This window comes from Lycium ferocissimum, chromosome 4 (genome assembly GCF_029784015.1).
Source record: "Lycium ferocissimum isolate CSIRO_LF1 chromosome 4, AGI_CSIRO_Lferr_CH_V1, whole genome shotgun sequence".
Lineage (NCBI taxonomy): Eukaryota > Viridiplantae > Streptophyta > Magnoliopsida > Solanales > Solanaceae > Lycium > Lycium ferocissimum.
This window is the reverse complement of record NC_081345.1, coordinates 17,100,708-17,112,110: the sequence shown is the minus strand read 5'-3', so window position 1 is coordinate 17,112,110 and position 11,403 is coordinate 17,100,708. Positions and strand designations below refer to the sequence as shown.

The window sequence follows — 11,403 nt, the reverse complement described above, 5'->3', positions numbered from 1 at the left end:
AGTATAATGTGAATGTAATCTTGTAATTATGGAATTGTCGATGTTTTATTATGGTTTTGAGAGTTGTTTTGAAGATTGGAGGAAGTAGAAAATACAAAGGAAATGCTGTCCGATTTTCACTAGCTTACCAATTAATCTAGTTTGACCTTATAAACGTTTCAATGACTTACCCTTAGTGCGAATCATCTTTAATGTAGATTTACAAGCGCGGGAGGATAGGCGTTAAGTAAATTAAGGAGACGAAAAGGTTTGTTAAGGCTGTCCCTTTCTTTCTTAAGGCATGATCCCATTGTTGTGAATTTACACATGATATCCATAATGTCTCTATTCCTAAAAATGCTAGAAGCTTATGATTTTCGAAGTTCTTACGAGATTGTTGATAATTGTCTTATGATTATTGATCTTTCTCATATGATTATTGATTTTATTCATTGATGTTGATCTCATCTTATGATTTTGTTCTTTCAGGGTGAGATATGTTCATGACGATAGTTTCATAATGATAATCGGAGGTTTACCGACCTTACGTCACTTCGATAGAGTTATAGCTTTTATTTGGGATCTCATGCACGCTTTATATATATGTATGTATTTTCTCACCTTTGCGCCGCACTACTGTCGGCCGGACAGGCACGTAGATGTGCACACCACTGCAGTGGGCAGGTTATGATGTTACCCAGGACGCGGGATGCCCCGTACACGGGATGATGATGATATGATGATAACACCGAGCCTAAATGGTCGGGCAGGATACTATATATCTATGTATGTATAAAAATATTATTTTTTTTAAAAGCTAAGCATGCATGACATCTGCCTTAAAAGGCATTCAGAGGTACAGGTTGATCTCTTTTATCTTATGTTATCTTCATACTTTCATTATATTGTTACTTATGCCTTACATACTCAGTACATTATTCGTACTGACGTCCTTTTACTTGTTGACGCTGCATTCATGTCCGCAGGTAAACATGGAGACGATTTAGACTCATAGGCTGCCATCTCAGCGTTGGTACAGGAGCACTCCACTTGTTCCGGAGTTGCAGTCCAGTTGGTATGGCTCTTTTGTGTACAGATGGGTATGGCGAGGTCCTGTCCCGCCCTTGTTATGTTATGCATTCCAGTAGAGGCTCGTACACAGATATGTACAGCTAGATGTTCTGTAACCTTCTCGGTCCCTCTTGTGTTGTATCATTGTTTTGGTAGCCTTGTTGGCTCGAGTACTTGAGACCAGCTTAATGACGTATATATGTATATACCTTTTTGGGATTGTGTCCCTTACAGATTATGGCATTTAATAGTTAGCATTATGGCCCACTCAGGTATGATGATGAAATGCATATATGTCTTTAGGTGCTCGGTAGGTTAGCTCCAGGTGCCCGTCATGGCCCTCCAGTTGGGTCGTGACAGGATTGCTCCTGGATGGAACACTATTTCTAACTATGAGCATGCTGCAAATAGACGGGTATGGGTATTATGGGACTCAAATGTGTATGAGATCATAGCATTGCATAAAAGGGCTCAGTACATCCACTGTGCAATGAAGGGCAAACAAAAAATCTGGAATGTCACATGACTATGGTGTATGGTTATAATATAGTGGAACTTCGAAAAGATTTTTGGTCTCAATTACAGTTACTTGTTGATAGAACTCCATGGATCATCTGGGGTAATTTTAATGCTATGCTAACTATGCAACACAGGCTTCATGGTATTCCAGTTACTCCTCATGAGACTCAAGACTTTTCAGATTGTGTACAGGCTTTGAACTTAAGTGAATTGATATGGAGTGGTGACTATTACACTTGGTCTAATAAGCAAAAAGGTGTTGCTAGGGTGTATAGCAGGATAGACAGGGCTTTTCGAAATGTTGAATGGATCTTTGAAATATGGTCAACTAGGTGCAGAGTATGGTCTGCCTCTTATTTCAGATCATGCACCTATTCTCATACAACTAAAGGAGGCTGAATCTTGTAGTAAAATCCCATTCAAGTTTTTCAATGTTTGGAGTGAGCATGAGCACTTCTTTCCATTAGTAAAGGAAGTATGGGGAGACAGGACATAAGGTGATGCTATGAAGAATATTTGGGGCAAGTTGAAGGCTCTGGGATACAAGTTGAAACAATTGAACAAAGCTGAATTTAAAGGGACTGCTGAAAGAATAGTCCAAGCCAGGACTGAATTGTTGGATATTCAAAATAAGCTTAGCTCGCAATATTCTGATCAACTGGTGGATGAGGAAAGTTTAGTTGTATCAAGATTGGAAAGTTTAGTTGTATCAAGATTGGAAAAATGGTCACTAGTGGAGGAAAGCATCTTACAACATAAATCAAGGGCCACATGGTTGAGATTAGGTAATGTCAATACCAAGTACTTCTCTGCAGTAATGAAAGAGAGGCAACATATATTTCAAAGCTTACATCACTTGATGGGAGGATACTGGAAGATAAAGGTCCATACAAGATGATATCATTGTTTTGGACAAGTCACTTATAGGTACTGCATGTTCTACACTGCCTGCAGTAAATCAACAGATAATGAAGATGGGTCCTGTTTTGATGCATGATGAACAAGTTGAGTTATGTAGGCCAGTAACTGATCATGAGATGTACAAGGGTTTATGTGGTATTAGGTATGACAAGGCACCAAGGGTGGATGGTTATAATGCCCTTTTCTCCAAGAAATCTTGGGAAGTGGTAGGGAAGGATGTATGTAAAACTGTAAGAGATTTTTTTGAATCAGGGAAATTGCTAAGATCAGTTAATTGTACAGTAGTAACTCTACTTCCTAAGGTTCCAAACCCAGCAAACATCAAAGAGTATAGGCCAATAGCATGTTGTTCAGTTTTATACAAACTGATAGCTAAGGTGATGTCATCCAGACTATAGAAAATAATGCCTATGCTAATATCTGATACACAACCTGGAAGGAAATTTGCCGATAATGTCCTATTGGCACATGAGCTAGTCAAGGCATAATCTAGGAAGAATATTTCACCAAGATGTGTTATCAAAGTTGATATTCAAAAGGCATATGATACTGTAGACTAGATTTATCTCAAACAGGTGCTGGAAGGTTTGGGTTTTCCTACCAGGTTCATAGGGTGGATTATGGAATGTGTATCAACAGTTAACTACTCAATCATAGTTAATAGGGAATTCACAAGGCCTTTTGATGCTGCTAGGGGCCTTAGACAAGGAGACCCAATCTCCCCTTTTCTATTTGCCATAATAATGGAGTACTTGAGTAGGATTTTGAAAACACTGAAGCATGATAAGAATTTTAAGTATCACCCAATGTGTTCCAGGCTGGATATCACACATCTTTCATTTGCTGATGATTTGTTACTATTTGACAGAGGTGATGTAACATCAGTATCTTTGCTACACCAAAAATTCAGTGTCTTCTCAGAAACTTCAGGTTTGAAGGCAAACTTGTCAAAAAGTGCTATCTATTATGGAGGGGTGAGTCCTGAGGTTCAACAACATATTCAACAGGTGCTGAGGTATAGCCAAGGGGAATTACCTTTCAAATATTTAGGGATCCCCCTGGCCACAAAGAAACTGACTATTCTACAATAGCAGCCTCTAATAGACAAAGTAGTGGCAAAAATATCCTCGTGGACTGCTAAGAAACTCTCTTATGCAGGCAAGATTCAACTAGTGCAGACAATAATATTTGGGATTCAATCTTACTGGGCTCAGATGTTTATTATCCCTTCCAAAGTTATGAAGACTATATAAGCTTATTGTAGGAGCTATGTGTGGTCAGCAACTAATGTGATTACTAATAGGTCTTTGGTTTCCTGGGCTAAGTTGTGCGCACCAAAAGCTACAGGTGATCTAAACTTAATAAACATGAGGGTCTGGAATAAAGCTACAATTATCAAATCATGCTGGGAATTGGCTACTAAGAAGGATGCACTTTGGTTCAAATGGATTCATAGTTATTACATTAAGAAACATGAGATAATGCTTATGCAGACCCCCCAGCAGGCTTGTTGGATGGTTAGAAAGGTATTTGGTGCAAAATCACATCTCCTTCTTGTCAATGCTGATATTCAAAACAAGAAAAGTATCATAAAGGTGTATACTTACAACTGCTTGGTGATCTCCCTAAAGTAGCATGGAAAGGTTTAATGTATCAGAACTAAGCAAGGCCAAAAGTTATATTGTCTAAGTGGTTACAGTTACAAGGGAGAATGCTTACTGCAGACAGGTTGATCAGCTGGGGCATATATGTTAATCCTACTTGTAGTTTATGCAAGCTGGTGCATCAGACTAGGGACCATCTTTTTGCAGAATGTAACTTCACTTGGCATATCTGGAATAGATTATGTCAATGGCTACAAATACCAGTTGTGTATCAGACATGGAATGACATGCATCTTTGGCTCATCAGTACAACCAAGGAGAGAAGCTACACGACACAGTTGTACAAACTCATATATGCAGAGTTCATTCATACAGTGTGGTTGGAGAGAACCAGTAGGGTGTTTGAGAAAAAAGAGTCTCATGTGCATGCTTTAGCAAGACAAGTTGCATGCTTAATTAATTACAGAGCTGCTGGTTATTTGAGGGTGCTACTTAGTCAATCTAAATTCTAGGATTCATTGGTGTTCATCATGGTGTGTTCCTGAGTTAGTGAGTAATCTGTGTTCTTAGGAGAGGTTGTGAGTAATCTGTGTTCTTAGGTTGTGAGGTTGACACGAGAATAAGCACATTGTGTTAATCTGCTTGCTTTGTAATTATTTCACTTTGGTGGTTAATGAAAAGTCCTTTAATTACCAAAAAAAAAAAAAAAAAAAAAAAAAAAAAAAAAAACAACCAATAGCATGTTTAGTAATTTCCTACCACGAAAAATAAGTAAATGATGGAATTTGGAAACATATGTATTTGTGACTTGTAAAACAAAAATGTCAGCCTTTGTCCTGTGGTAGACTGATAGGAGTGCTTTTAGCAAACTGAAGCTTCCTTAACATCAAATCAACGAAGCTAAAACGTAGTCGATCAAGACAAGTTTGAAATTGTCAATTCACCAAACAGTCCGATACCATACCTGAACTGGGCATAATCCAATGGGCTTCTCAATTTTCATCTCGCAAAGTCTGAAAAGTAGCCCGGAAAGCCATTTTTCACTGCTTGTTTATATCTAATCGCCATTTAAAATGTAATTGAGAAATAACCATAAGGTCGAAATAAAATTTGGATAAAAATATCTTTCATAAGTGAAACTGAGGTACAAATGTACAATGTGCTGGAGTTCAAAGCTACTAGAACTTAAAGTATGCAGTTCAAACTCCAAGAATATTTTATATAGAGTTTGAATCTTTATTAGTTCACTTTTGGATATGTACCACCCATAAAATTACCCATTATTTTCTCAAGTACCACACGTGAAATCAAATTACTCTATTGCTGTATAATTTATTTTTGTACATTAGAAACTGTATTTGTAGGTACCACCCATAAAATTTTCTTTGAGTTCAAAATGGTGCAAATGAAACTTAAAAAAAAAAAAAAAAAATCTAAAATGATGCAAATAGAACTCTACGAAATTTTCCTCGAGTTCAAAATGGTGCTACCGGAACTTTAGAAAATTTTTGAACTGGTGCAACTAGAACTCCAGGAAAATTCCATGGCACTGTCCTAGAGTTCGAGAATGAGGCAGTTCAAGCTCCATGAACTTTTATTGAAATTTAAAGTGCACGTTTCAAACTCTAAAAATCTCTCGAACCTAGCATAGTGTGTTGGAATTTCACATGTAAAATAATTAAGTTTCGAACTCCAATATGTTGTACTAGAATTTTCCTGTTGTTTAGAAAAAGGTAATATGTTTGTCGAAATTTATTTCCGCATAAAAAGTGACCAAACATTAAATAGCTTTGAGATAATGATTAACAGTTTTATTATCTTTTTGACCACCATTCGAAATCAAAGGTACATGTCCTCTTGGTTCACGTGCACTATTACCATCCAAAAAGACCTTTGCCTAGTCGTTGGCTCACCAAATAGGACTCTTTACCAGAGGCGGATTCAAGATTTGGAGATTTCGGGTGCCACATATTTGAATGTAAACATATTACAATTTACATGGTTCAAATAGAGTATACATTTAGTTGGTTTGATTTATTTACATTTCGGTTCGGGTTATTCGTCTTTTCATTTATATAAATAAATTGATCGAGCAAAAAAATTACGTACTAATTATGATAACTTGGAAAAAAGCATAATATATTTTTCAATTGGAGTATGTATTTTGTACGAGAAAAATGGCTCGTTAGCAAAAACTTATACTAATAAGCACTCTGAACTTTGAAACAAAAGCATGTTTAGAGACGTTTTTCAACTCATCATTTTTCATGAAAATTGACTCATTCAAAATTATACTATACAATTATCCTTCTACCAAAAGATTATCTAGCAAAGATGAACTTTCATCTTTGATAAAATAGTAATTTATTCAAGAATTTCTATTTTGTAGGTCTCTGCATATAGATTTACCAGAGTTGTGCTCCTGGAGAAAAATAATAATTTTTCTATCATCTACTAATAAATCATCGAAGGAGTTGGGAAAGCGCATCAGTGAGGAAGGAAACCTCTATATTTTATGTTTAATGTTTAAAGAAAATGAAAAAAAATATTCAAAAATGAATTAATAAGACCAGAGAAAAAGTTAGTAAGAACTAAGCAATTAAAGAAAAAGAAAGAAGAAACGACTCCTAAATGCTAAAATGCAGCAAACTAAAGCTTATATAAAAAAAAGTGTGCTAGCAGGATTTGAACTCCTGCCACAAAGGTGAACAATTCCACGCATTGCCAGTGGCACCAAGCACCAATTCGGGTGCCAATTAATCTATTTAGCCTATTTTTTCTATATTTCTCACCAAAGTTTGCGAGTATATTTTTTCTATGTTTCTCCCATATATACACATAGATCCGCCCCCCCCCCCCCCCCCCCTCCTCTTCACACTGGGCTCCTTCTGCTAACAACCAGATAATTCATTCTCCTAGTATAGTAAGAGGCGCTTCGTGTTAGTTTCATATTTGGTATTACATGGACATCCTATAACTAAATGTTACTAACTTGTAACTCGTTAATTGTGGAAGAAGGTTCCTTTCCAAATTATAATAGAGGTTCTGTACAGCATTTGGACAAAATCAAATTCTGTTTGGAACATTTCTTCAGGCATTGGTCAAGGAAATCTTTATACTTTTAATAACTTGCCTTTGACTTTGCTATTGTTTATCGTCAACTTTGTCCTTCTCCATTGCGTGTTCAAAAACATATCCAAACAATTTCGCACCGTACTTTATGCAACTATATAAGCTAACCCCCCTCATTGTTATAACCATCCAAATTCCAAAGCATTAAAAAAAAAAGAAAGAAAAAAAAAAAACTGACGTAAACAAAGAAAGAAATGGCAATAAATCTTGGTTTCTTCATGCTATTTCTTTCTTTCTCTATATTCATTTTACCTGCCTTATCGTTCAAACCCTCTTCGAATGAAATCAATTCTTGGTGTAACAGAACTCCCTACCCGGAGCAATGCAAGTATTTTATGAGTCATGGTCCTCACCATTTTGCACACAAAAACAAGTCCGATTTCAAAAAGATGGCCATGCAAATAGCCATGGACAGAGCCCTTAAAGCCAAAAAATACACCAAAGGACTTGGTACAAAGTGTAGGAACGAACGAGAGAAGGTCGCTTGGAATGATTGCCTGAAGCTCTATGAGAGCACGATTCTCCAGCTCAACCAAACCCTCGACCCCAACATCAAATGTACTGATTTTGATGCACAAACTTGGCTCAGTACGGCCTTGACAAATCTTGAAACTTGTCGAGCTGGATTTATTGAGCTAGGTGCATCGGACCACATATTACCTCTCTTGTCAAATAATTACAACGCGCCAGAATTAATTCGTAACACTTTGGCACTCAATAATAATGGCTCCACACCAAAGCAAACTTACAAAGATGGTGTTCCAATTTGGGTTTCTCGTGGTGATCGAAAATTGTTGCAATCATCTTCGGATATAAGGCCAAATCTTGTGGTAGCTCAAGATGGTTCAGGAAATTTTAGGACAATTAAGGCTGCACTTGATGCTGCTGCTAAAAGGAGAGGAAATGGAAGGTTTGTAATTCATGTGAAACGTGGAGTTTATAGAGAAAATTTGGAGATTGGAAACCAAATGAAGAATATTATGCTAGTTGGTGATGGGTTAAGGTACACAATTATTACCGGTAGCCAAAGTGTAGGAGGAGGTTTCACCACATTCAGCTCTGCTACTGTTGGTAAGCTACTGCTATGTTTTAATTTGAACATCACTACTTTTTTGGTTCGAATGAGCATCACTACTCCCTTTGATACTTGCAATCGATTGTTTAAGGTTTTGTCACATCCTTTAAGCAAACTATTTGATAAGATGTTACCTTTATTTTAGATCAATTTTTTCAATTAAAGCCACAAAGAAAAAAGATCAGAATGAGAAATTATCTCCCTTAATAAAACGCGACATATATTGTCTTCAAAGTGGTTACTACAGAGCATATTACTATGGCAAATTGTGCTTTTTCAATTTCATATAGTCATGCTCGTTTTGATAGGATTTTTACAACTTTCCATATATTGACTAGGTCATTCATATTCCATCATAACAATACAATCAACAACCGAAGGATCGTACATTTCTAACATTAACTTACATGTAGTCTGCAACTATTTTGCAGAAATTGCTTCATTACCTTCTTTTGCAACATATTAACTTACTGTAAAATAACTTCTATACCATTAAATCACTTAAAATAGTTATATGTTCCATGATAAGTTAGATTAATTTACAAAAAATAAAGCAAGTAACCTGCTAAAATTGTTGCAGTTACACTATTGTATATCAACTAAATCCCTGTCAAACTTACCTTTCTTTTATTACTTGCAGTTGTAACTGGGGAAGGATTTATTGCTCGAGGCATTACATTCCGTAACACTGCAGGTCCACAAAATCACCAAGCAGTAGCACTACGCTCTGGATCCGACCTTTCAGTTTTCTACCGCTGTGGATTTGAAGGGTATCAAGACACTCTTTACGTCCATTCACAACGACAATTCTACAAAGAATGTTACATCTACGGCACAGTAGACTTTATTTTTGGTAACGCCGCGGTGGTTCTCCAGAATTGCATGATATATGCTAGGAGACCTATGAATAAGCAAAAAATTACTATAACAGCACAAGGTCGAATGGATCCCAACCAAAATACCGGAATTTCAATCCACAATTCGCGAGTAATGGCTGCATCAGACCTTAAGCCAGTGTTAGGTTCATTCAAGACATATTTGGGAAGACCATGGAAACAATATTCACGAACTGTATTTATTCAAAATTATATGGACTCGTTGGTGGATCCGGCTGGTTGGCTAGAGTGGGATGGCAATTTTGCTCTAAATACTTTGTACTATGGGGAATATAAAAATACTGGCCCAGGATCATCTACTAATAGAAGAGTAAAGTGGCGTGGTTATCGTGTGATTACAAGATCAAGTGAAGCATCAAAATTTAATGTGGAGAATTTTATAGCTGGTCAATCATGGTTGCCATCCACCAGTATTCCATTCATGGCTGGCCTCTAAGATTAAAAAGAATAATATACTTATTACTTTTGCATTTCTTTTTCTTCATTGCTATTGTTTTGTTCTTTATTCTTGAATGATGCTCAGCAAATTGAGTTCTTCAATAAGTTACTGATTGTGTTATGTATATATGTAAAAGTTAATGCATCAATTTGAAGTTCTTATAAACAAATTCTATTGCCAAAAACAGGGGTTTGAGCAATTAATTCATGTCTTACATCTTGTTTCTTAATTCTATCTATATCGGTCTTTGCACCATTTACTATTACAAAGTTCCAAAAAGTTTTAGTGTTGTACTATCATCTAGCGTGCAGAGTCAAGTGGTTTACAACTGATGGTTGTCTGAATGAAATTTCTAGATGGGGAAAATACTTTAAAGTGCATAAAATGGGACACTTATTGAACCATATTAGACTATTAGTAGGCGTTTGGCCATAAGATTTGGGGTCTCAATTTCTAAGTTTTGATTTGAAATGAACGTTTATTTATGAAATCTGCACAAAACTTCAATTTTAATTTCAAATCATGAGTTCCAATTCTAAATTCTCCAAAAGTAGGATTTCAAATTCCAAGTTGTGACTTCAAATTTTAAATGTAAAACTTGAGACATAAAATTATATTTTGTAAAAAAAGACCCATCACTTTAAAATTTGCAATAAAGACCCATGCTCGATGTGAAGAAATTGTCCATACCATCATGTGGAAGGATTATGTTAAAGAACAGCTATTACTACTATTGTTGATTTTTTGTACCAGTGGATCATTGTAAAAATTATATGTATTTGAAAGTTTGTAATAATATGTAATTGCAAACATTTATTTATAAAAGAAACATGGAGATATGCGATTTATTAATGCGGTGTCTTAGGATATTCCGATACAACGTTTATAAACTATGATTTGTTCATATGGTAAGATTTTACAAGAGTTGGGAAGTTTGTGATAGTTTTCACAAATTATGGGATTTTCATATTTATGAGAATTCCAAATTGCATGTTCAAACAAAATATCGACTTCAAACCAACCTAATTTCAAATCATTAATTTCAAATCATGTCCGAACAGACCCGAAGTTACATTCAAACTCTTGAACTTGTTCTTGGGTCACTAGCTTGTATACTTGGAGAAATTACGCTTCTCTGTTGTTGAGTCTTCACTTTTTGTTTGAACTTTCAGTGTAGATCGAACTGTCAGTGAAGAATTCAATAGGCAAATTTTGATAAACATAAGAGTGTTCAACAGATCAAAACCCAAAATAAAATGTCTAAATAAAAAAACTGCACCAGGTTTAGGGTGGCGGTCGAAGTATTTGGCCTAGAGATGTCAAATTTGGCCCAAAAGGTGATGGCCCGCCAAAATTTTATGGGTCGGTACAAGATAATTTCATATTGGGTTGATTTTAGCCTAACCCAATATAGCCCATTTTAAAGTGATCTCCAACTTAGCCCAATACTAACCCAGCTCTAGCTCGTTTATAAGATTTACTTAAATTTGGGTTTATTGCTTGAGATTTACTTCTTTTTTTTTTTTAAGTATACACTTTTCTTGTATCATGTATCTTAGAAGTTTGTGGTATGATTAATATGAAGGGAAATATTTTTCACGAAAAATGTTTTTCTCGAAAATATTTACCACAGAAAATGTTTTCCTCCAAAATATTTTTCACGAAAAATCCGCAAAAATATTTTTCTAGAAAATAGACCCTTCAAAAAAACTGGATCAAGTTGGGCGGGTCATGACCCAGCCTATTTTTAGCCCTTTTCAGCCCAAG

The 11,403-nt window shown here is 35.9% G+C and overlaps 1 protein-coding gene across 1 annotated transcript; it reads left to right on the top strand.

The window, feature by feature from the left end:
* The first annotated feature begins 7,048 nt into the window (after positions 1-7,048).
* On the top strand, positions 7,049-9,810 carry LOC132054412 (probable pectinesterase/pectinesterase inhibitor 17). Its single transcript, XM_059446425.1, has 2 exons — positions 7,049-8,297; positions 8,942-9,810. The coding sequence occupies exons 1-2, from the start codon at positions 7,421-7,423 to the stop codon at positions 9,631-9,633; spliced, it is 1,569 nt and encodes a 522-aa protein (XP_059302408.1). The 5' UTR covers positions 7,049-7,420; the 3' UTR covers positions 9,634-9,810.
* Positions 9,811-11,403: the final 1,593 nt, after the last annotated feature.

What these genes read in the sequence shown, in the direction of transcription:
- LOC132054412 (XM_059446425.1), top strand. Translation starts at nt 7,421, where the DNA reads ATGGCAATAAATCTTGGTTTCTTCATGCTATTTCTTTCTTTCTCTATA. An exon ending in ATTCAGCTCTGCTACTGTTG is followed by an intron (nt 8,298 to 8,941) that starts GTAAGCTACTGC and finishes TATTACTTGCAG; the next exon opens with TTGTAACTGGGGAAGGATTT.